Genomic DNA, 27142 nt, shown 5'->3' on the forward strand with positions numbered 1-27142 from the left:
GCCTCGCTGTTCAATACTTTTGCCGTGAAAATAATCAAATTAATTCAATTTTATGTTCTGAAAAGTTTTATTTCGTTGTATAACTTCTTTGCTTTGCGAACATATTTCATTTAATTTATTTGCATTCTTCGACAAAAGTGGAAGTGGCAGGCAAACGACCTTCAATTTATGTTTGAAAAACCACAAAAAATCGCTTGATTAATATTTCGATAGCAAATGACGAATGCTTGGCGATTGAAGATTTTAATTGTCTTTACTTTGCTTTAAAGATTACCAAATATAGCTATTAAATTTTTCAAAACAACTAATTTATTGAAATGTACAGATAAACATATCTTCGTTACCAACTTCAACTGACCCCAGGCGCGGTACGCCTGCTATCACATTAGCTGTTCACTTTGACATTGACCGCATCGGCTTATCACAGCCCCTAATTAATTAGCTAATAAAGTTTTCCGTAAGCGCAAAAGTTACAAACAACTTCCGGTGTACGCGCTGCCGTTACAACACCTGCTTTGCATCGCTGCCAGCCAAATAAACATATATTTATATATATAATAATTAAGTATTTGTATATAAACACAAGCGCTCAAAGGCAGCCGTTCGGCGAGCACGCTGCGTGTGCATAATTTCATTTTGGGCGTAACGGCGCTGCGTGTTTGCGTTAATTATGGCCGAAGTCATCATTGATGCGCCACTTGACGACCAACCAACAAACCGATCGACCGACCGACCGGCTTTGGGTGAAGGTAAGCCGTGTCATTACCACCGTTAGCGCGCCAATTAATCGCTGTAACATTAACTCAAGTATTCATAAGAACATTTTAATAGAATTTCATATTTTTTGCTTTTTGTTTATGTGGTTTTTTGTTGTAATTTAAGAATTTCGTCGAATTTAAGGAATACGACAGCTTTTGTGTGCGTGTGTGTTGCTCGTGAGAACAGTTCAATAAACTTGAGTGTGAAAACACCTTAAATACATAAATTACACGCTTGCAGTCAACGTTCGGTGGCAAAGACCTGAGGCGACTTTTAGATATGGGCGCATATATTTGTTGTATATATATATATAAGTAGTATATATACTGTACTGTTGTATTATTTCATTATTTTGGCAGAGAATTCGGCAATAAATTTGTGCGTTTTCAGATGTATAATTTTCATTTTTGCTTTAATGGCACAAACACAGACCGATTCATCGATTTTACTCGATTGTCATGGCTTCTGTTAGACACAGTATACTAAGCAGGTGAATTTAAGGATAATTCAGTCAATTATCACAATGGTGGAGCCAAATAGCATGAAATTAACTTTTCACTTTTCGTACGGCTAAGGCTGTCAACATAGTGTAGCCATCAACAATGCAGTGAGCAAGTCGAAAAAGGCTTTACTTTTGTACCTAGACGACTTTATATTTGGTAGTCGGAAAAGTCTTTTCTTATTTCGTCAAGTAAAAATATCTACAGGTAAATAGATCAATATATTTTTTATTTCTTTATTTATTTTTAATTGGAAAATAATAATACAATTATTATCTTACAGAGTAAGAAGCACTAGCTGCCAGGGCTTACGGCTTTAGATCAATATAATATTTTGATATTTCAAATTGGTTTCGACTGGCTCTTGTGCTTTATTTCACTATGAGATCAGCCTAAGGGTACAAATTAGTGAGATTTGAGCTAGGAATGAGTCTAACTGGGAAAACTATGGTTTTCGATACGTGTGATGTGACTCGGAAGGGATTGTCTGCAACCTTGTCTTGATAAATGGGCTTCCAGTGCAGGTACTGTAATGTGATTTTGAAATGGGTGGATAGAAGGTGGTAGAGCGATAGAGAGGAGGATATAAAGCTATAGATTTACGAAATACTATAAGCAGGGATATCAGGAGTGTTTAGTGATTGAATTAGAAATTTATGTTGGATAGGAATTGAGTACTGACGGTTGAGAATGGGGAATTGGGATCTTTATGGTAATGGCAACTGGAATTAGTATGAACAAATTGTTTGAGAGTTGATTGGTTGGTGACGTACATATCCCATATTCGAAGAGCAAATAATAATGTTAAGGAGTAGGAAGATTATTAAGGATATGATTGGGATTATAGGACGGAAATTCAAGGAATGCAAGGCAGGGTAATAGGAATGAAAAGAATTGAATATGGAAGTAACTTTTAAGAAATGAATAAGGCATATGGAGAGGAATTGAGATGTGATTAGGAATATTGGATAAAGGGTAGGATAAGGTATGGTAAGGGATCGAATGGGAGAATAAGGTTTATGGAGTGGTAGGACTTGGATATGGGAATAGCTATAGAGGATTGAATATGGGTTACGGAGAGGAATTGGGTTATGATTAGGAACAAAAGATAAGGGATAGACAATATATGGTAAGAGATTGGGTGGGAAAAAGAGGATTATGGAGAGGAAATGGGATGCGGTTAAGAACATAGGGTAAGGGATAGGATAATATATGATAAGGGATTGGATGGGAAAAAGGGGATTATGGCGAGGAATCTGGATGTGATTAGGAATATAGGATAAGGAATAGGATAATATATGGTAAGGGACTGGATAGGAAAAAGAGGATTATGAAGAGGAATCGGGATGTGAATAAGAACATTGAACTAAGAATAGGATATCAAAAGATAAGGGAACGGTTGGGAAAGAGAGGATTATGGAGAGGAATTGGGATATGAGGATTGGAATAGTGAATGGATCTGATGGTGGAACGGACTTTTTAGGAATGTGATGAGAAAATAGGAAATGTGGAGGAATGGAGGGATGGTAAAATGAGGATTATGTGAGGGAATCGGGATGTAATTGGAATGTGAATGTTGTGGAGGACTTTTTAGAAAAATGGGAATAGGATTAAGGAGTAGGAGCCGATATGATGATTATACTTGGGTATTTATTTAGAAATGAGGATAAGGAAATGGTGGTTTATAAGAAAGGAATTGAAATCGGGAATGAATTATTGGATATGAATGGGGAACGGAATAAAAAAAATTAGAAACTAAAAGTGGTTAGAAATGATAAAAGATGAAGATTTTAGTAAACAGAAAAAGAAGAGAATAGAAGTAAATGTAAATAAGGGAATAAGAGTTTTAGTAGGAGTTCGGGGCAGTTGGGGTAGAAGTAAAAGTGGGTATATAACTAAAATTAAGAATTGTGATAAGATATGAGAAAAAGTATATAGAGATAAGTAATTTCTCGGTTGATAGTAGTTAACAAAAGAAAAATAAAGAATTATAGGAAAAATACAAATATTTTGGAGTTTTAATTTTTAGGGTGAACGTAATTCATTCAAAAATAAGTCATAGAAGCATGTATGAAACAATTTTATGCATTTAGAATTTCAAAGCGCATCAAAAGTCGTACAAATTTACCGCTGCGCTTTCGACAAGGTCGTTTTCGTCCGCTTAATAGGCGTTCAAATCAAATTAACATAAACATGACTGCACTTTTTGACCGGTTTTCCACATGCTGATTGAAATATTTAATATTTGTTTTTACGATTATGATGAGCACATACGCAATCATATACACTAACATACTTATGCTAATACAAGTGTTGTAATGGTTAGAAAAAACGACATAAAAGTAGCCACCAGCTGAGAGAGGCCGTTACATGCGATGGTGAGAAACCAAAATATAGGCAGTTATTGAACTGGTTGTCCCAGATATACATATATGTATGTGCACATGTTTGCTGCACAAGTGTACTGCCTCTCTGCCAACGACTGACATTAGACGACTGTCAAAAAATCCATTTTTCAACATAATCACGCATTATTTGCTGCATATAAAATACATAAATAATATGAGTAGTTATGTTAACAGTATTTTTGTATGTATTTGTTTGTGCTGGAGCGCACAAATTGAAAGCAAACATTAGCACATCAACACAACAACGCAGCAAACGGGCATAGCCTGTGTCTGGGGCGTCGAAGCCAATGAACATTCAACATTAGGCAGTGAGCATATAATTACAACAAAGCCGAAAAGGTGGTAGTCGACGACTTGACAGTGAGAACAGTTAATGCAAACAAAAATTGACGAAAATGTGCGGCAAACATACAAGCAAGCGAATGATGCGCACACACAAACACACACAACTACAAGAATTTGCATGGTAAACGCATTAATGCTTATGCAACAACAACATGTAATGACAGCACGGCACAAGTCTGTATATATGTATATGTACGTGTGTGCATTAAATATTTGCGAACGAGAAGTGTAAACTCATGTCTTACACGCTTCAAAGTTGTTGAGTAATTTTTAATGTGGCGAGCGCGTGTGCCTGTATGTGTGCTCATTATTTTTACACATAAAAAACTTTGAAGAATTCAATAAATTTTAATTACAGGCGCACGGGCGCTTGTGCACAAAAGTTGACAACAACAAAAACAATAAAAAAACGCTTTCCCGCTGAGCAGCCGCTCTGACAGCATGGTGAGCATAAATGCTTTTTGATAGACAGTTAGACATTCAGTCTGGCGCACTGACAGCGCCTGCACGCAGGCGCTACTGCGCTGATGATGATGTTGCTGATATTTTCAAAGAATCGCATTGCGCATGCGTTCAAAGGCATTTAATTATTATATCTGGGTATGTATTGGATTTTTTTGCTTTGCTGGCAGCATGCCTCTCCAATAATTGCAGCAGAGAGCGCGAGAATTGACAGCTGTCAGTATGTCAGTCGGCAATGTGGGCGTACTTGAGGCAAAGTGGGTTGATTCGATTTGATTTGAGGCTTTTTGCGCAAACTGTGTCGAGATTTTATCGCGACTTTTTCCCACAATGAGAGCGCCATGCGGCTTTCCGTTAAATTTTTTTGTAATTTTTTTATATTTTTTATATTTATTATTATAATTTTTTTTTTTAATGTACCATCTTTAAACATCAAAAGGTTGGCATGTTTTAGATTGGTTAGCCATAAATCATGCGGCGTTCTAGGCAATTAACTATTTGCATTATAGCCAGACACATAAGAAAAATATTTAATAACCACTTTTACAACAGTTGCTTTAAGTCAGAAATATTTGCATGAAGACGCCATGAAATCTATGATTTCCAATCTTTCCACACACCTATAATATGCTCTTCATACTCTTCGTGTGCGTGGTTTTGTCACCTCCACGTATAATTGAATATAACTTTAATATGCGCTCAAAGCCATAAATATCATAAACGTCATTGTTTTGTACTTCAAACAATTCACGCTTAGTCTAAAGACAAATACAGTGGCAGACAGTAGTGATGTGTCAGCAAACAAAGCTGCTGTGGAGAACATCGCGGCGTGGCACGGTACATCCGTGAGCTTATATTCATGAGATGCGTTCAGTTGATATATTGAACTGGACTGGCAAATGCCGTTAGGTGAAAAATCTACATAAGAAACTGAAAGTGGTATTCAGAAGACAGCACGGTGCGATGATATTCATAAAATATATATTAATATCGAAATTTTTACTGTTGCCACACACACACACAGTATGATTAATACACTGTAGTATATGATCCATTGCTTGCTTGATTGCCAGTAAACTGGCTGGCTTGCTCATTTTGTTTCACACGAAATGTTTTGTAATATTTCGGAAAGCTTCAAATGTTCACCTTGAGCTGTCAAAACACCAGCATACTTAACTCTCTTCTTTCGTTATATTAAAATGAAGATTTTAATAACGTATAAATATGGTGCGGCTGCAACCGATATCTATGCGTTTCGTATTTTATTTCGAAAAATTGACAGCAGTTGCATTTATCATAAATAAAAATTAATTTAATAATACAGTAAGCTGTCAGTGTTGACATAGCGCACAGCGTCACTGAAGGATACGGATTGAACTTGATGAATTTGTTAAATAAATCAAGCTAATGGATTATAAAAATGTTTGACACGTTTCTGACAAGGTAAGCTATAAGATTTGTTTATATAAAAAAGGTGTCTTTATAGTTTATTATATGCAAATTTATAATAACTGTGGTAAGAAAACATAGTAATCAAGCTACTTTGCTTGCTGAAAGTATTTATTGAATTTTTTGAACGCACTTTTTTATTCAGTTTAGCTCTCGAGTTGACAAATTTTTCAGTTCTTTAGTTTCTAAGATATTTCTTATATGGCAAAATGGCAACACTGTCTCATAATTTTGACCATAGTAGCTTACAACATAACTTTATATTGAAGCTTTTAAAACTTTTCAATACAAATCTATTCAATACGCTTAACTTTAGTGCATTCAAATATATTACGCATTGCGTAATGCCAGATTTACACCATGCCAGTTTTATGACCATAGGAATTTTGAGATAAAAGGTCAACAATTTTAGAGTAACAAAAAAAATTTGGCACAACCCGTTAGAAATGATGTTTACTTAAGCATTTGTTGCCGCGAAAAAAGTTTGTATTTTACATAAGAACTTTTAAAGTATATTGAAATATTTTGTCAGTGAAATGTCAAAACGAAAAATCAACACAATCAAAATAATAATAAAGAACTTGTGCATAACGAAGAATTATATCAAAAAGCTGTTACAGTTTATTTAAAACCCATATTTTACATTAAATTTTCAATAAAATATAAAATTTTTGTTACATAAAAATTTTCGAAAATTAGTTTAATATTTAAATTTGATAATTTCGAAATTATTTTAATATGTAAGTTTTAATGAAAATTTGTTGTTTGGAAAATTTTTTTGTTGCAATTTAGATTTTTTTTATTTTTATAATTATTGTTTTTTTTTTTTGTATTAATGAGAAAAAAGCTTAAAAGCTAAAAACTTTGCTTTCTTTTTCGTTAATAATTAGTAAGTTTTATTAAATTTGTTATTAAGGCATGCAGATAAATATTGGTTTAAATTATTTTTGAAAACATATTTTTTAGTTATTTAAGCTTTCCATAAGTTTTTATAAAAAAATTTAAAAATTATGAAAAATAAAATTTAATAAAATTAAATAACTTTTCAAATATATTATAATTGCAACAAATATTATAAAAAAATTAAAAAAATTTGAAAAAAAATTAAATAAAATTAAATAATTTTTTTTCAAATATGTTATAATTGCAACAAATATTATAAAAAATATAAAAAAATATTGAAAAAAAAATTTAAATACCTAATAAATTCGAAATTCGAAATTCTCCAATTTGTTATTTCAATTTTATTTTCATTACAAATACAAAAGAATAATAATAAAATTATCAAAAAAATTAAGAAATTTAAAATTTATTACAATTTAACAAAAAATCACTTGAATTTGTTATTTCAATTTCATTTTTATTATAATTGCAACGAAGAAAATTATTTTAAAAAATTTAAAATTATGAAAAAAACAAAATTAAATAAAAAAATATATATGTATATTACAATTAAATGAAAATCTTGAATTTTTTTAATAAAATTTCTGTTTTATTATTCTTCTAAAAAGTAATTTTAAAAAAAATTTAATAAAAAAATTTTAAATTTCATTAAAATTTATTAAAAATCTCAAACTTGCTATTAAATTGCATTTTTACTATAATTGCAATATTATTCTTAATTTAAGTGTACATTTTGGAAACAACATTTTTTAGTTGCAAAATTTAATTTTTAAACCAATTAAAATAATATGGCAACATGAAATATATGCTCTGCAAAATCTATATAAAATTCTGTTGCATTTTGTGCCTCAAATTCATTTTGCATGTATGTCTAAACAACAGAAAAATATTTATCTGGCATTTGAATCCTCTTACAAAACCGCCGCACCAAACAAAATTTAGTAAAAATAATTGTATCACATAACCTAAAAAACTACATATATGTACATATAACTATGCCACATATGGAGGCATTGCAAGTAGCTGCCACACAAAAATTTCAAAAATTTGAAAAATTTCAACTATGTGTTGCTATCATGTGCTTGATGGCTAATTCAACACTGCCACAAATAATAGTTTTTGCACCAAAAATACGATTTTGAAGCAATTCTAATAGGCTGTGATTAATTGCTGCTGATTGCCAAGCATTGTGTGCCAAACATACATATGTACATATATAACCACAAGAGTGAATACAAAATTAGCAAAGAGCACAATGCTTGTTAATTTCCCGCCCAGTGTGTGATTGATTTGTTGAAAAATTACAGACAAATTCAGTGAATTTATTTTATTGTGTGAAAATACAGGATATTTTTGGTGCTGCATTTTTGTTGGCTTCTATAAATCGACTACTTAATAGCAGATATGTGCGAACATTTATTAGAAAGTGTACTATTAGGTACACAAGTAAAAGTAAAAATAAATGATTTCTTCTGCAAAAAAATTTTGTGGAAAAAATTTACTTTCCAACACTGAAATTTTCAAAATTTTATTAGCTTAAATTTCACTCCCACAACTCGCAACAATTGGCTTAAATAATTTTCGTTTAATTAATGCGCACAAGAGTTGATTATTTTGTGGTCGCGAAACCGCAAAAGAGAATTGCGAAGCCACAGCAGCTTTAATGCCCATTTTAACCGCAAAATGAGAGCAAATATGCGCTCATAAAGTTTCTAAAATATTTTGAGTTGGCATGCTAATACAGGCATAGAATTTGAATAAGCACATAAATGCATTTTGCCCACATTCATGCATTTCATTTCACATTTATGCCTTTCACCTCAGCGCACCGCAAACAAAGTGGCAAAATTTTGAAATTGTCAATCAGAAAATCATTCAATAATTTGCCGCCAGAGCTCCAATACATTGTACGTACATGCATGACGCCAACAAATGATTCAAAAACAGAATTGAATGACTGACACGAAATGAGCGCGAGATGCGCCCGCACTTCGGCAGCCGGTTTTTCGAGGCTGCACTGAGCGTGGAGTCGCTAAGAAATCACACAGCTTGTTGAAATTGAAGCGTCAATAATGTGTGCGTTGAAGAGCGCCTCAACGAAGGTCACTGCATTGCATTTTTTCTGAAAACTTAATTTATTTACAGCAACAAACAGACATACAAACATTTAATGCATACATGTAAGTATATATGTACACATGTTTGCCGGTTGTTAACTTCGTTTCGAATTGCTCGCGCTTGACAGTTACAAAATTATAGCTTGCGGGCAGGCAGTGCGGCCGAGTGAACTAAGGGAAAATTACGGAATTCACCAAAGTATTTTTTTTTTCAAAAAACCACAAAAAGCAGCAGAAAACTTCACAACAGCGCACCACGCCCTGCGACTGCATTGCAGCGCTGTTGGAAGATTAACTGCGTTCAGCTATCCGCTTGGCCTTAATGAGACATTGCCGCCGCAATGGCAAATGCTGTGCACTGCGACGCGGCCGACCACGCACGCCAGCTTCGTGCACCGACAACAACAACGAAAAACAACAAAAAATATGCGTGTCTCAAATTACTGCCGCCACAACGCCGACAGCACGCGGACTCGCTTGCTTACGGTTTCAACGAAACTGTGGCAAATTCTTCCGCGCTGGCAACAGGTTATGCAACGATTTTGACCATGAAAGCGTGCAAGTGAAATTTGTTGTCATACAAAGTTCATAAATATTGCACTACTTACATGCACATATATGTATATGTATGTATTTGTATAAATATATAAATGCATGTTTGTATGTATATATTGTTTTTTAATTTGTGTTTATCTTCATCGCCGTGCCTTGGCGCTGCTGGCTCGCCCCTGAAACGCCAATAGCAGCTGCCAATTTTAAGGTTAATTTTAATGCGCTTAAAGGCATTTATCAGAATTTATGTATTTAATTTTAGTTTAAACTGAAAATGATATTAAATAAATACCTGTATGTAGGGTTTTTACAAATATTAATATTTTTAGTACTTTTTTTTTCTGCAAAAAATCACTCACCTGGAAAGAGAAGAAAAAAGAATACGAATTAGCATATTTTGTGAAATTTAATGAGTAAATAAATTTTAATATTTTATTTATCAATAATTTAAAAACCAATACTTTTTCTTAAATTAGCTTAAATAAAAAATAAAATTAATTAAAAATATATTTAAAGAAAAAACAAATTATAAAAAAAATGCAAAATAATAAAAAATTTAAATAACTTCGTTATATTTATTTAAAATATATTAAATATTATCTTATATATTTTATTTAATTTCAGGAAATGTCATAAATAAAATTATGAAAAAATTTTATTTGTTTTCTATTTATATGGTGAATAAAAAAACGACTTTTCTCACTTTCTTGGCTAAAAAACTTGTAGGTAGATCGCTCAAAAAATTAAAAAATAAGTTACATTTATTTTCTCTGAATTAGGGTGGGTCGAAAAAAATTATTTTTACTTTATATGTTCTCTTCAAGTATGAGCTCATTAAAAAAATAAGTTATATTTATTTTATATATGTACGTATGTACATACATACATATGTATATTAGGGTGGGTAAAAAAAAATATTTTTATTTACTATTTACGCTAATTTACCAAGTATGTGCTCAATAATAAAATTATACATTAAAAACTAATTTAAATTTGTTTTATACATACATATATATTAGGATGGGTAAAAAAATATATTTTTTCACTTTATATGCTCTCTTCAAGTATGAGCTCATAAATAAAATTATAAACTAAAAATTAGTTATATTTATTTTCTATTTACTAGGGGGGATCAACAATTTTTTTACGCTTTATATGCTTTGTTCAAGTATAAGCTCATAAATAAAAGTATAAATTAATAAATAAATCATAGATCAAATATTTCTTTATTTTATACTCTTAAAAATTGGTTGATAGACATTAAGAAATTTAAGAAATGACCTCCAAGTATGAGCTCTTAATATTAATAGTAAAGCCATCCGCTTCTTAATTTCCTACTATTCCCTTATTATTGGAAAGAAAAATTGATATCTCAGCACGCACTATCTCAAAAAAAATTTTTATATTTTTGGAAAATTTAATTAAAAAAAAAATGCACGCTTAAAAGGTGGATTTTTATACATTTTCAGAGAAAATTTACCAAAACGATGTATAAACCTTTTATAACCTTAGAAAGTAAAAGCTTACTGGCTTTATAAAAAAAATGTGATATTTTGACGTGAGAATTTTTGATTAAGAATTAGGGTTTTTCGATTTTGAGACGAAATAAAGTTTCCTGCTTAATATTTTAAATAAAAAAAGTACGCTTCAGTCATATAGAATTCTAAGTTTACAAAAAACTTTAGTGAAACAATTTTTTTTTTTTTTTTTCAAAAAAAAATCAAAAACCCAAAGAATTTAGATATTTGAATTGTTCACATAAATGTTGAGGTTATGTGAAAAAGTTGTTGATCCAAAAGTTTTAGATCTTTTCATTACATATAACTTTGCCATATAACTTTTTACTATAGGACAGGTAGTTTTGCCGGAAATCGAGAGAAACCGTTTTAACCTTTAAAGCGTGGTTGAGGACCTACTTTTTCTCTTCCCGACCTCAAAACACAAGTATATTTTTATTTCTTCCAGTTTTGTTATTTAGCTTTCGTTTCCAATGGGTTTTATCTTATTATGATTTTATTTTTACTTTCAAAATTTATCTTCCCTGGTCTATGTACATACTAATCTACAAATGTATGCGAGACTCATCTGGTGTTTCCCAAAACAAAAAATTCAAAAAAATCCCCATAAAAATGAGATCAACAAAAGTCAAAAGGTGTAAAGCAACAGCTCCAAATGTCGCTAAGAAAAATAAACAAACGCAAAGACACTTTGTTACATATATGCATGTACAAACGTTCATAAGCGTGTGTTTGTGGCCGCTGCTCTGGCGCTGCTTAATTCAGATTCAAAAATATCTGTTTATATTTCACAGACAAAGTTATGTCTGCGTGCATTGCATAAAATTTCATGCATCAACAAATAATCACAAATAATGCAACAATAACAACTAAGGCAGCTCAATCTAAATAAAAACACATACAGACATGCATGCAAGTGATTGCGTTTGCAAGCGCTAGAATAAATATTGAAACGGATTTTCAAATGCATTAATTAATGAGGCATTACATATGCAAATACACATTACATATTCAAATACTAGTAATCACACGCACACATACAAAAGCACTTAAGTGGTTAAAAGTAATTTACGGCAAATATATGTATGTAAGTTAGTTGCTAAAAGCTTTTTTAGAACATTTTGTTGTAATTTATGGGTCAACTAACTCTTTGGAAATAATTATAAAATTTTTAAGTGCATAAAAAATACTGTTAAGCACAAACTGCGGTTCCACTACCACAAGCGCAACTATGTCTAGAACATAGTGGCTATGTGACTCACACCAGCGGGTGTGTTTCCCGCACTAACCGTTAAAATGTCACGAGCAAGGAATTTATGTAATTAAATTTAAGAATGTGGGGATGACAAGTTGCCTCAAACTATAGCGGTAATTTCTGGTGCTATTATAAGAATGTATGTACATATGTATATGTGTGTTTACTTAACGCATCCCACCCGCTATCGTGCCTTAAAAATCCTCTTATACAGCTTGTGTTTCATAAAAAATACGAAAATTTACGATCACTTAACGAGTTTCGTAGTGTCATTTCGTAAAAGGCGTTAGCTTAACGTAATTTACATAAACACATTTGGGAAAGTTCAATGGTACATATTTCTAAAATTGGTGGGAACACAACTTTAAACAGCGTTATGAAATAAAAATTAGCTCATCGGCTTGCAATGCCGGATGCGATGTATTGAAAAATTACTATCGCATGGCGCTAATTGACTGCTGAATTGCGAAATTTCGCAAGCAACTCAGCGCTGACTAAGGAAAACGGTAAATATATTTAGCACGCAGAAGTTCTGCAATTCTTACACATGGCATACAGTGTTGTATTTGCCGGAAGTGATTTTTTGTGGGAAGCTTTTTTATGAATTTGTTCATATGAAGATTGATGGATGTGAAGGTATTATTCTTTTTGGCAAAAGGAGGTTGAAATTATTAAGTTCTTAATTGGCTATGAGGAAATAAATAAACAAAAATTGTTTTAGTTTTAAATAGAAGCGTGTAAATTGATATTATAACGCCAAAAAAGTGTAAATGCTGATTAGTTTGACTATCAGCGCTCATGTAAGTAAGCAACATATGAGTACCTTTAGTTCAAAACAATTTTTGAAAAATGCCAAAATATAATATTTTGCATTAAAATAAAATATTATTAATTATTTTTTTTTCAATTTTTATTAAATTTTATTTTGTTTTTTTATTTAATAAAAATAAAAAAACAATAGAATATTGTTGCATATGTTATTTTATAACTTTTTTTTAATAATTTTTTTTATTTAATCTGTACATAAAATTTAAATTATTTTTTTTTAATTCTCAAATAATATAATATTTTATTGTTATTTTTTTTTTTTTTTAATTAATTTTTAGATAATATTTTAATTGTTAAAAATCAGCTTTTAATAAAGGAAAACTAAGAAATATTTATATAGTTTAATTTATTTCGTTTAAAATATTGCTTAAAATTAAAAACTAAAGATTGAGCATAATTTTCGTCAAAGCAAAGACAAATGTCATCATTATTAAGTAAAAAAATATATAACTAATATTTCTTCACAAATTTTAAATAACTACAAAAATTATTGGTTTTAAACAAACTGCTGTTCATAAAATTTAAAAAAAATATTTTTTTTTGGGGAATTCTTAAATAATATTATTTTTTATGTAAATAAATGTTTCTTTATTGTTAAATTTTATTTTTTTTATTTTTAATATTTTTTCATCTAATAAATCAGCTTTTAATAAAAGAAAATTAAGAAATATTATGTATGTATATAGTTTATTTTTATTTCGTTTAAAATCAAAAACAAAATACCATCATTATTAAGTAAAAAGTAACACATAATTAATTAATTTATAATTTATCAAAAATGTTGACTTTCTGCAAAAATTCTTACTTACAAATGTGCTCCTTTACATAAAAAAATATAAAAAAATAATTTTTTTGAAAACTCAAATTATGAATAAAATTTTTTCATTCGAAATAAAAAATAATTTTTTTTTTTTAATTCTCAAATTATGAAAAAAAAAATTTTGTTCGAAATATAAAACACATATATTTTTTTTTAATTCAAATTATATGTATATAAGTTATATTCATTCTAAATATAAGAATGTTATAGCTAAATAAATTTTTCAGAATTTTTTTTTGGCAGAAAACATTTCAATGTAAACTATTTTTACCTCTAATTAATTTCTACTTCATTAAATTTCACTTTTCAGCAATTAGTTTTAGAGTATTTATAGAAACCTCAAATATTACAAAATTAACTTAGCTGTTTTTTTCTCTGCTGAGACTGTTACTATTACTAAATATTAAAAAAAATAACATTTTTTTCTTTCATCAAGTAAAGCGCAAAATATTTGCTTTGACGCAAATTAAATTTTGATTTTCGATAAATGTCAAAACAAACAATACAACCAACTACACATAACACTTAATTACATATGTATATGTACATATATACATACAAAATTTTGCATGCACAATAAATCATTATAAAAATCGAGTTTCACAACATTTTATAAATTATTTTCAACCATTTTATATATATTAAATTATTTAATTAAATTGGTATGCGCTCAGCGCAGTGCCAGGGAGAAAATAAAATTAATTCGAAACAGCATTCGAATGCTTTTTCTGCTGAGCGCGCAAAATACAACGCCCAAAAAATATACAAAAATCCCAACAACCCACCTGGTCAGCCGCTACACACGCGCACCGACACACCCACACACATGTGCGAATGTATTGTAGCGAAATTTAATTCGCCTATTGAGCACAAACCGTTTGACTAACTAATTCAGCTTTTTCGAGCAGCTGATGTCATCCACAATTTTTGGCTCGCTGCGAGAAAGTCCGAATGCAAATACCGTATGCAAGAGGCGGGAGCGCAAGGCAAAGAAAAAATTAGAAAATAAAATGTGGAAACAAAATAGCAGCGCTCACTTAGAAACAAAAAAGTAATAAAAATAATGTCAACGGCATTATTAGCAGTCCAAACTGCGACCTTCACCAACACATGCAAGCTGCTGGTGGTACACAGTGTTAACGGTGCAGATATGTGCGCAAGCGCTGCGTGGCCAGTCAAGTGATGGAGTGATGATCAAATAGCATTTAACTAAAAATTAAACAGTTTATGTTTGTGTGCGTGATCTTCAGCAGCCAATTGCTAATGTAATCCGCAGTGCTGCTGCTTGTTTGCGTATCAATACCTGAATTGGGTTTGAAAGTGAAACTGGTAATTTTGTGTAAACACGCTGCCTGTCGCTCGCTTTCTGCCTAGCGCTGCAGGAAATCAGAAAAAGAGGCCTAAATGACACAGGTCCAATGCACAGAAGCCGCGTTTATTGGCATTTGGCTGCTGCTAACGCGGCTCATCACGCTTCAGGCGATTGGCAAATATGTAGCTGGTTTGGTTTTTTTCTATTTCTTTTTTTCTATTTAGTTAAATATTTTTCTTCTTTTGCTTAAAACGCAACTATATCTAATTTGCTTTTGAATATTTATGTTTGCTAAAAAGCTGTTGGTCAACTTAATAAGCTGCTGACATTTGAATATCTGCTTTTCAACAATTTTATTGGTTTCTTTGCGCAGCAGTGGTGTCTTATGGAGTTGTTTGTCGAAGCTGCGTAGACTTCTTCTTAGCATAATATTTTTGTTTTATTAATTCTTCTATTCATACTTTATTTTATACTTTATTTATCTTCTTTTAATTCTGTTTTATTCTTCCTCGCCATTGTTGCTTCTTGTTTACGGCTTAATGTGACTAGAGTTGAATAGAAGTTATTGATTATTGCTCACTGGATTTAAGTTTGCGTGTTTCAGGCAGCGATTAGCATTGACACTTTTACTTTTTTATATTCAGTATTAGTGGTTTTCATTATTAAGCATTGTCTTTGGTACCATTAAGGCCAATGGCAATGTCGTAGACAATAAATGCTAACGCATAAGGAATCTGCAATGTCGTCATAACGCCAATCAAAGTGATAAAAGTCAAGGAGTTTTTGGTGAGTTAAGTATTACATATGTGTGTGTATGGGTGCGATTTTAATAAAGAAAGCACGCGGAGTATGAAAGTTTTAAGATTTTTTAGAATCTTCTTTTTGTAGACTTTTTTAGTCTTAAATCTCTAACTTTAATATCAAAAGCCTACAAAGTACAAAAATTTGGTTTATTAATGATCTAATTGATTTCAAAATTAACAAAATGTCACACCAAATCCCCTTAAAACGTTCATAATGTCCACCGAATACAACTCTGCCTTTGCTAGAACCAAAAATTTTACACAAAATTCTCTTAAAGTTTTCATAGTAACCTTCAAATCCAACACTGCCTTCTCTAGCACCAAAAATCAAAAAATTAACGAAATTTCATACCAAATCCCTCCAAGCTTTCATAATAAATCCCAACTGCAACTCCTCTTTCATAAAAATCGAAAAAGCCTCCATAATTGGAACTGTAATATTTCAAAAGCTTCAAAAATTTATTAGTCCCCTCTTTCTTTAAAAAACCTGTATAGCTCATTTTTCACCAGCCACTGCCTCTCCGCCGATGACACAAGAACTATTTCTATACCTAACCCACTTTACGATAATTCATTATTCAAAACTAGACATTCTTTTCATGAATAGAAACCTAAATTATTGCATTTCCACTTCATTAATAAATAAGCTTTCACCGCAAGCAGCCAGCAAAGCACAACTTTCGACACAGAAAACAAAGTTCTTCAGTAAGCGCTATTATATTGCCATAGCTGGGAAACGCAAACGTTATAACCCATTTATGCCGCAAAAATAGTTCAAATCGCCCATTTACATATCACAAAGAATTCATATTTTTTTAGGTTATGTGTCATTCATTATTAATTATTTTTGGCGTCTGCAGTTATAGACGGAAACACAACGCAGCTGATAGCGCTTACAAATAAAGCAGAAAATGTGTATAACACATGTACATATGTATGTAACTCTTTGTTTAAAAAATGTTAAAAACTCTAACGGCATTTGAATTGCTAATATATTTAGTGCTGTGAGAAAAATTTGGCAAAAAATTGTGTGAATGCCGGAGCTTACATGTGCTTTTATTAAACTATTTTTTGTTAATTTGCTTTTTATATATTAATTAATTCGTTTTACACAGAGCGGTGTGACATGGGATTCTGTGTAGTAAGGCTTAGGGAAGGCTGTAAGACATTTGGGTATAGTTTTGGTTAGGCTGTAAGCCTTTTAGGTATAGTTGGGTAGTGCAATAAAAGTACTTTTGTGCATTGAAATTTATTTATTTTTTATAAAAAGTAAATATTCTGTGTAGTAATGCTTTTGGGTATAGTTTTGGTTATGCTATACGACTTTTAGGTATAGTTTTAGTTATAGTTTTAGGTATTGTAATAAATACCTTTTGGGAGTAGAAATGTGCTTAAATTTTATAAAAAGTAATTATTCTGTGCAGCAAGACTTAGGGTAGTCTGTACAACTTTTAGGTATAGTTTTGGTTATATTTAAGTAGTGCAATTTTTTTTGGTTATGCGAATTGAAAATTTAATTAAGATAAATATATATCATTTGAAATAAGTACAGTTTAGTAACAGTTGTTTCTATTAACTGTTATTTCTAAGTTTGAAATTGGAAATTTATTGAAGAAAACTTAACATTTTGAACATTCTTTCTTTGAGCCTTTTCCGACCAAATAAAAGTATTTCCATTAATATATTACAGTATTTTTGAAATTAATGCTAAGTTGCACATTAAAAATTAAAAAAAAAAATATCCTAATCAGCTGAAAATATTATGAAATGTAGCAGTTAGCGCTGACTAACCAATTTACACACCTTGCGCCCAAGTATCTTGCTAGTAAGGGCAAAAGAGTTACCTTGCGTTACAGCAACATCTTCGGAAGAGCAAATAGATGCTGCTTACATTTTTGAGTGTTAATTGAAGTAGTTAATGTTTGTGTGTATTTATTTACATTTCGTGCGACTACGAGTATACGGTGTAAAAATATTAAATGACGGCCGAAAATAGTAAATTATAAGCCAGTAGACCAATAGTTGTGCTGAGTGTAATAAATTAAAAAAAAAAAATTACGCGGTTTTGATATAATATTTAATAATTTGCAATATTTTATATCTAAGTTCAATAAATTGATCAAGAACTAGATGAAGCTATTAAGAACGTCACTCAAGTACTTTATATGCCTCGTCCATACCATGAAATTCACTGCTTGCTCTCTATTCAGTCATAAATTAAACAAGATTCCCGTTATATTGAGTGATTTTTCAATCAGCAATAATTTCATATAAAGCCCTGTCCACACTATGCAATTTCCGCTTCTTCTCTACTCAGTCATAAATTAAACGAGATTCCCGTTATATGGAGTGATTTTTCAATCAGCAGTAATGATGTAACTACAACCCTATACACACTATGCAATTTGCTGTTCACACTCAATTTAGCCATAAATTAAAAGTGATTACCGTTATATTGAGCGTTCAGCAAACTGTCAAATAAATTATTGCAATGTGCAAATTGTTACAAATGTATGCAATGAACAGTAGTGGATTAACAGTAAATTACACCTGCCGGCCAGTCAGCTGTACAGCATGCGTACAAAGCGCTCAACTGATTAAGTGGCAAGCAGCTTACAATTATTGTATAATTTTATTGATATAACTGTATTCACTTGTTGTGTGGGCACATTCTTAAATACAGTTATAACTGTTACTTGGCAATAAGTAATAAAAAATGTGAAATATATGTGTGTATAAATAAATTTCAAGCGCTTGCAGACAACGAGTTTTTCATATTTCACTCAATTTTATCTCAACTCTTTAAGAGAATTTATTAAACAGCGATAAGCATCTGCCACCGCGACTAGCAGCCGAGTAGGTGTTGCCGAAAATTTGCCAAAAATGAAGTGTACAAGCGAAACTACCTAAATTTTACAACATACCGTTAACAACAAGACATAAACAACAGCAGTTGGTTACACGCTTCGTGGCACGCACGCACGCAGGCGTTTGACCTTTCGTTGGTTTTTTGCTTACACATCCAACAGTGTGTTACAATAAAGTGTGTATAAAGCACGGTTTGTTTGGTGTGGAGGAAATTCCTAAAAACTCCGTTATAGAAAAAGTGCTGAGGAGGTAAATGTAACAGAAAAAAGGACCGCAACAGGCGGAAGTGTAAAAAGTGGCGCAAAAATAGACGCAATGCAAAATAAAAATCCGTATCAATTTAAATAAAAACAGACGCGAACAGTCTGCGAGTGCGTGTTGAATCGGAAATGTGGGATGAGGCACCTACAACGGCAGCCACAAACAACGCGACGACTGTGGGGCATTTAAATTTGTGTTTGTTTGCCAACTCACGTTTGCACGCGCACACCCACACTCATTCATACAAACAAACAATTAATTATGCAGTCAGCCGCAACAGCGCTGATAGCCATCTGCGGCCTGGAGACCAGCTTTTTTACGCATTTAAAGATTTTTTTTGTGTTTTTTGGACTGCTTCACGTCTTACGGTTTCTCCATTTGCTGTCATTTGTCATGATTTCTTGTAATTTCATATCTGCACTTAACGTTAAGCTGTGTGACGTTAATTGTTATGCGTAAATGGCGCTCCAGAAGCGGCAGCTTAAGAACATTACAACCCAAAAAACAAAAAAATATTTTCTACATTTTCGCGGGTATTAGTCAGCAACGGTCGCTCTACGCTACTAAAGTGCTGCAGTAGGCAAAGCATGATAGCGCAGCAACAACAACAACAACACCAGCACTTTTAGTAGCTCTTGCATAAATAGCAGGCCTGGCACTGTCGTCAGTCTAGCAGCGTTATTATCATATTTGCATTATCAGCTGCGTGCACAATGCGTAGCAAAACGACAACAACAACTACAAAATGAATAACTATGAGTAAATTTTGAAGCGTAGTAGTGTCTTGACTTTGGCTGAATTAAAGACAGCGTTGCTTGTGGACATCAGACTCATACATACGTACATATATACAATGATATCTATATACATACATATTCATGGCTTAAAGTGCCGACTTTGGTCTACGAAATTTCTTATTTTTTGCTGGTTTCTTATTTTGAATATTATTTATAATGTCATGGAAGCGTTCTTTCAAGAATATATTTACATGTATATCTGTAACACACTTAGCATAGCAAAGTTTCTACGCACGTGATACTGCTTACTATGCCGGCCCTTCAGATGGTCACTTAAGATTGGCAAGCTTGATTTACTTTTCCTCGTAATTTCAGATATTTATTTTCATATTTTTTAGGTAATTATGGAAACAAGATTGTTTTACTTGTGTAAAGAGCCAACTTGGATTCGTCATAAGCAATTTTTAGGTAAAAAGTTCTGATAGAATTCAGCGAGCAGAAATTAATGATTGTTCACAGTAAAAAAATTTAAAGATAAGTGATTTAGAAAAAGCTCTCTGGATAGGTATAAAGGTTCAAAATATTCAGGCTTATAGAATATAAAACCCTAGAGTATAGTATAGTATATATAATAACATAGAGTATAGAGTATAGAATATAGAACGTAGAATGTAGAATATAGAACATAGAATATAGAATATGGAATATAGAACATAGAATATAGAATATAGAATATAGAATATAGAATATAGAATATAGAATATAGAACATAGAACATAAAACGTATAGTATATAATATAGAACGTAGAATGTAAAACATAGAATGTAGAATATAGAACATAGAATATAGAATGTAGAATGTAAAACATAGAATGTAGAACATAGAATTCATTCAAAAAAACATTTTAACTAAAAACTGATCTAATGAAAATTATATAAATATAAAATATTGAAATCGCGCTCTCGCGCTAACCTGTACAGGCATTTAAGTTCGAAATTCCTCTCGTTGTTTGACTTTTAAACGAATTTACGCCAGATTTCGATAATATTATTGCTTAATCAAAAAAATATTTTTCTAAATAATTTCAAACAGCTTTGAATAACGTATCTAAAAACTAGATAGTAAAACAGCATTTAACTTAAATCCCATCAAATTGTCTTAACTCACACGAATATAAATATGCTGCAAAACATTTTCGAATAATTCACTCAATCAACGGCAAACAACCTTTTTAATACCAATTTATTTCATTTACTCCTTGCAATAGTGATAAGAATCGCACTGATTGATTGGCAAATTGAAGCAGCAATCCTCACATGCAATCAATCAAACGGTTTTAGTTTTTGGTCAACAGGCTGTAGCGTGGCTTAGCGGCAGCAAATGGCTTACAAGCGCAGTTTGTTAAGTAAAACGCTTTGAAATGTGCAATTTATTTAGTCACCCCCTTGCAAACACACGCAATTAAATCGACAATCAAAACCATTGACACCTTAGTGAAAAATAAGTGCAGTTTATATGTGAATACCCAGCCTAATAGATGAGCAATGCAGGCAAAAAATAAGAGTAATCAGTAGACGCAAGATCAAACAAATTTAATTAACATATCCGTCATGTTTGTGTGTGTGTTGTGTTAGAGCGTGAGCGGTCTTCAATATAACAGCGATACTAACTGTATGCGAAACCGTATAAAACATGTAAACACATAGAAAATATTTAGCGCAAAAGCACAACCTTGAAATGCTTACTTTATAATTTTCGCAAATAATTTTTTTGGCGATTTTATTTTTTTGCGAATTTTTACGCTTTTTTTTGCCATTTTATTTTTTTAATTTTTTTTTGCGATTTTATTTCTTCGTTTGGATTTGAAAATAACAAGTAAAGTTACGTACACGCTTTTAAATTTGTGGAGTAGATAGTGCTTTGATTTGAAAGTTTTAAATTTTAATTTTTTTATTTGCTTATAGGCAGGTTTGCAAATTATGCATTGAAAAATTAATTCCACTTACATTTGGGTTACATTTTTTTATTCATGTATTAAAAATAAAATTTTTAATTCTGATTTTGAGTTTAAAAATTGAAAATCGAGAAAATATCTGTGAATTAAAACACTGGAGTAACAAATAAAAAAGCTATTTTTCAGTGGATAAAAAATTCGTAAAAGAAAAATTAAAAGATAAGTTTTAATTCAACATTTTCGAATTTAAAAATTTTCGATAGAAGATCAGAAAATATTTTTTAATTTAAAAATTTTAGTAACAAATGAAATAATTACTTTTCAACGAATAAAAATTTTAGGAAAAATATTAAATAATTATTTTTCAGCGAATGATAATTAAAAAAAAAATAATTTTATTTTTAATCCAAAATTACTTAATTTAAAAATTCGCAATGGCGTATATATATTTTCTAACATTGAATTCAAAGATTTATAACCACACATATCGATTAAATCCACTAAAAAACCTATACCTCTTCTGCACATGGCTCATTGACCATGTAAAATGCTGTCAAATTGGTTTCCTTGTAGTTGTTGTAGTGATAGGCGGCACTAACCTTTGCTTGATAAACATTGGCACGACCAAGGTGCCAAAAACACTTCATAACACACGGACATGGTGCAAATTGATTGGCAAAATAGTTATATACACCTTAGAATATGTTAAGCAAGGAAGGTCATCAGTAACAACTGTAAAATTGAAAATAAATATTTTTCTGCACAAAAAAACGCAAATAATATTTGCGAATAAAAAAGCAACGAAAATCCATTCGCATAATTATTATATTCTTCATAGGAATTTCGGGTTGAAGACCCGCGAGCAAAGCGTTGACCGAAATACAAATATTGTAAAAAAGCGAAAATAAACAAAGAGCGCTGGCACAATTCGGACATTATGTACCGCTTCCCGGAGGAGCTACAACATACTACTTAGCCATGCTTACAGTCCATATTAAATTATTTGCTTTGGAGAATGACGTGTGCAAGCTGTAAGCAAAAATGCGTCTGCTGCTCAATTCATTAATTATGTATCGAAAACTGCAAAAAAAACGAAGGTAAGCAAGCAACAGTTGCAGATGAAGCATTAAAATGCAAAATACGCTATGTTTACGGTTTAAAAGTAATGGGAAAAATATAAAAACTAAAATAAATCAATAATAAAAAATAAAAAAATAAGAAATTAATACGAAATATTTAAAAAAGCGCCAAAATATTTCCTTAATTGTTTATCATGCCAAAAAAAAGTTGTGACAAAGCGCACGCAAGCTGTCTGATTTTGTAGCTGTCATTGCAAAGTAACCCGCGTGTCACGTCGAAACCACGCCAAAAACCACTCCAACTAACGGCATTTTGCAGCGTGTATTATATAAAATAATAACACGACAGACAAACGAAAATCGTGAGATAAAAGGCCAACGCATTTCATTTATCATTTTGGCATACTTTAGTTTGGGCCACAAGAAAAAAATATTTCTGCCTCCTCTTTTTTTAGTTTTTTTGGCCGAGCGCTACAAAAAAAGCAACATTGGGCTGGCTATGAATGAAAAATGCAAATTTGTTGAAGCAACATTTCCTATTTACAAATCGTTGTATTTATAGTCGCTCATTTGCAAATTTTATTGTGGTAAATAATATGAAATTTAAATTTGAAAATATTTAATTTGGTCCTAATAAATTTCAAAATAATGGTAACTGCTTTTTAGTTTCGTATAATACGTGTTTGACGTTGGTAGTTGAAATGTTTGACAAAAACTTATTTTAGAAAATTTGCTATAACGCCTGTGAGACCGATAAAGTCATCGGTTCGACAGTTCTTCCAAGCTCACTTCCTAACTGATTAGTGTGGCAGTCAAAGCGAACGTTAAAGCCAAAAAATTAACATAAGGGTGACTTGAGTTGTTCGAAAACTGTTTGTGATCAAACTACCAAGCTCACTTTCAGCAAAAAGCTGTGAACCATTATTAAATAAGTTTATATGGTGCTCTTGTCCTAACCTTTTCAGAATATTTTACAGTAGGAACCTATCAAATTTGAACCCGTTATATGAAAGACCGTGAGATTTTCATGCGATTAGTTTCATTGCTGTTACTAATTGTGTAATAGTAGAAATGTTAGCTTGCTAAGATAATTGTAATGAAATTGTCAGTTCCAAAATTGAAACGATCTTAAACAATTTAGCAAATTTAAGAACTCCCTTAAGCGTTAAGACAAAAAAACCGAGGTTTTCCTATATATTCTGAAATATTTTGACAAAGCTAAATGATTTAATGTGATTTTAGTTCTATTATTATACGACACGCAATCCAAAAACTACTCAAACCACCTACTAACAACCTTTAGATCGTTGTTTAAAAACACCATTTCTCCCAAGTAGCGTTTGCTTATTCATGCAGTTCTGACAATGACTCAAGAGCACCACCACAATAAAAAGAGAAAGTAGCAATAACCAATATAACCAGTATTGTTAATATTGCATTTCTAGACTTCTAGAAGCTTGCAGAGCAAGAGACAGTTTATAAAAGAAAGCCACAAAGTGTGACCTTCATTTAATTATTCCGTATTTTTTCTACAGAACTTTTTTTTTATTTTTTCGCTTTTTTCATATTTTATTTATTTAGTCGTTTTTTAATGGCTTTTAGCCGTAAGTTTTGTTTTACCAGCGTGGAAGTGAATAATTTTGAATGTTGTTGTTTTCTTTCCCAGAACGGAAACATTGTGAGCATGAGAGTTATACGCAAATACTCGCCAGCTTTTAACGACAAACAAAAATTTGCATTCGCATTTATTTCGCGATGACAAGTTAATTTGTATGCGTATACCGTTAGAAATGAGTTGGCAGATTTATAACGGTGCTAGATACTAAACGCTATGGTTGCTAAAAAAAGTTAACAAAAGTGAATGCGTTAGAAGTGTGCTGGATTTGCAGAAAAGTGGTTTAAAACAGAAGATATTAAAAAACCGCATAAACTCGATTGGAAGCGCAAGGAAGAGTACTTATAAATATAGACAGGAGAGAAGGAAAGTATGCAGAGTAAAGCTTGCATAATCTAGTACAAATGCTGCAAATACAATTGCTATAAAAACTCCCACCATAATAAATTATTATCACAACTTTCCCCATTACTCATATTCAAATATTGCAAAAAGCTGTCTCTCCACGGCGCTGTCATAACATTTCGTTTTATTTTTGTGTTTTTCACTTTAGAATGTAAACAAATAATATTTGTTTTAGCGAAAACTACATCAAACACTTACTGAGGCTCCGCATGGCGACAGCTAAGCTAAATCTGAGCTGACAGCCTGTGGACATTACTCATGTGTACAAACATATGCGCGAGTGTGGGGAAATGTACTCAAGCCGTTAAAGCCGCGCGGTTAAAGGTGAATTTTGCGATTTAAGCAATAAGTATACAAGCTACAAGCTTAGAGCACAGCTAGAATGCATTTAATGGTTTTCCTAACTCGGCGCAAAATACGAAAAGTTTAGTACAAATATGATGTTCAAAACAAAAAGAAAATGTTGCGCCGTGTAAAAGTCATTAAATGTCAGGTATTTAAAATAAAACAACGGTCGTAAAATATATGTACATACATGTATGTAGAATTGTGTGCATTAACGGTTACGCGCATAATGTTTTTACAAAAATATTTGTAGTACATATTTACATGCATACGAATAGATTGAACTCGGAATGTATTCGCCCCAAGTTTGATCTTCTGCTTGTAATTAAATCATATCCGGGAATACAAAAAAAAATTAAATTTACAGAAAAGTATAAATTTGTTTGCAGAAAACTAGAGAAAAAAAAATATTTTTTTTTAAATTATAATTTTTTTTTAATTATTTTAATACAAAAAAGAATAACAAAAATTGTCAATAAAAAAATTTAATTTTTTCGAATTAAAATGTTTTTTTCTCTTCAAATATTTTAAACGGAGATAAAAAATTTATATTTAAAATTTTTTCTAATAAAATTCAATAAAAATTGATTTCGTTTGCAGAAGAAATTCTATATACCAAATTTTTATTTAAATAATTTTTTTTCTTCAGCTATAGGGCTAAACCTAACAGAAACATAACTTGAAATTCATATACATACATATGTATATACGATATACATACATACGTACATATAAGAATAAATGATTATAAATAAAATAATAATAAATTAATTAATACAATAATTAATTTATTTAGATCAATATTTTTAAATATTTACTAAAAGAAAATTAAATGATCAATAAAAAAATAATTTTACTTTTATAAATTTTGGAAAAAGAAAATTATTTATTTTGAAAAAATTTATACTGATTTTTTATTCAACTAATGTAATATAATAACTATTCCCTTTACTTAAAACAAATATATTGAATTTTATGACTTTGAATTAAAAACAAAAATTAAAATAATTAAAAAAAGTTAATTTTACCATTTTTAATTTAATACTTAAATTAATTATTTTTTTTATTAATTAAAACAAATTATTTTTTTAGAAAACTAAATTTTTTAATAAACTTATATCTTAAATAATTAAAATTAATTTAATTTTAGTATTTACGTAATTTATTTTTTACTTACTTAAAAAAAAACACAGATTTTTATTTATTCAAAATCTATATAAATATATTTATTTATATAAAAAGTTTATATAAAAACTATTTTTTCCTTTCTCTTAAAAAATATTTAATTTTTTAAATTAAAGAAAGATTTTTAATTATTTTTGATGTTTTTAATAAAATAATTTGCACATAAATTGCATTTTTTTATTAAAAAAATTTTTTATGTATATTATTTATTTATAACTTTCTATAAAAAACGTTATTTTTTCCTTTCTCTTAAAAAAAATATTTAATTTTTAAAATTAATGAAATCTTAATATCTACTTTTTATAAAAAAAATTTCTAATTTAAAAATATTATTTCTTTTTTTGAAATACATATGTATGTATATATTTGATTTTTTCAATTTTCTAAATTTCAAAAATATAAATTCCCAAACTTACCATGCATAGTACAGCACGCGCCATTTTTGCAAATATAAAATTTGATTTGCTTTAAGCAAGGAAAATTACTTTTCTAAAAGTTCTAGGCGATCTATTAAAAAATCTTTAGAGAGAAAAGAAAAAAAAAATGAGTTAATTAATTATGACAGCAACGGCAAATAACACGTTTAGCATTTATTTATTGTATTTTAACACTTAATCCTTTGAAAGCGATTGAAATGTATTTTTGGAATTTGCTTTTAGTCC

General features: G+C 30.6%; 1 protein-coding gene across 1 annotated transcript in view; it reads right to left on the reverse strand.

The window, feature by feature from the left end:
• Positions 1-26926, reverse strand: part of LOC120778760 (mucin-2) — a 44127-nt gene extending 17201 nt beyond the window's left edge. Inside the window, exon 1 of the mRNA XM_040110738.1 lies at positions 26897-26926. Within this exon, the coding sequence (XP_039966672.1) occupies positions 26897-26920 (24 nt within the window). The 5' untranslated portion in view covers positions 26921-26926. The remainder of the gene's footprint in view (positions 1-26896) is intronic.
• Positions 26927-27142: the final 216 nt, after the last annotated feature.

Source organism: Bactrocera tryoni, chromosome 5, assembly GCF_016617805.1.
Source record: "Bactrocera tryoni isolate S06 chromosome 5, CSIRO_BtryS06_freeze2, whole genome shotgun sequence".
Taxonomy (NCBI): Eukaryota; Metazoa; Arthropoda; class Insecta; order Diptera; family Tephritidae; genus Bactrocera; species Bactrocera tryoni.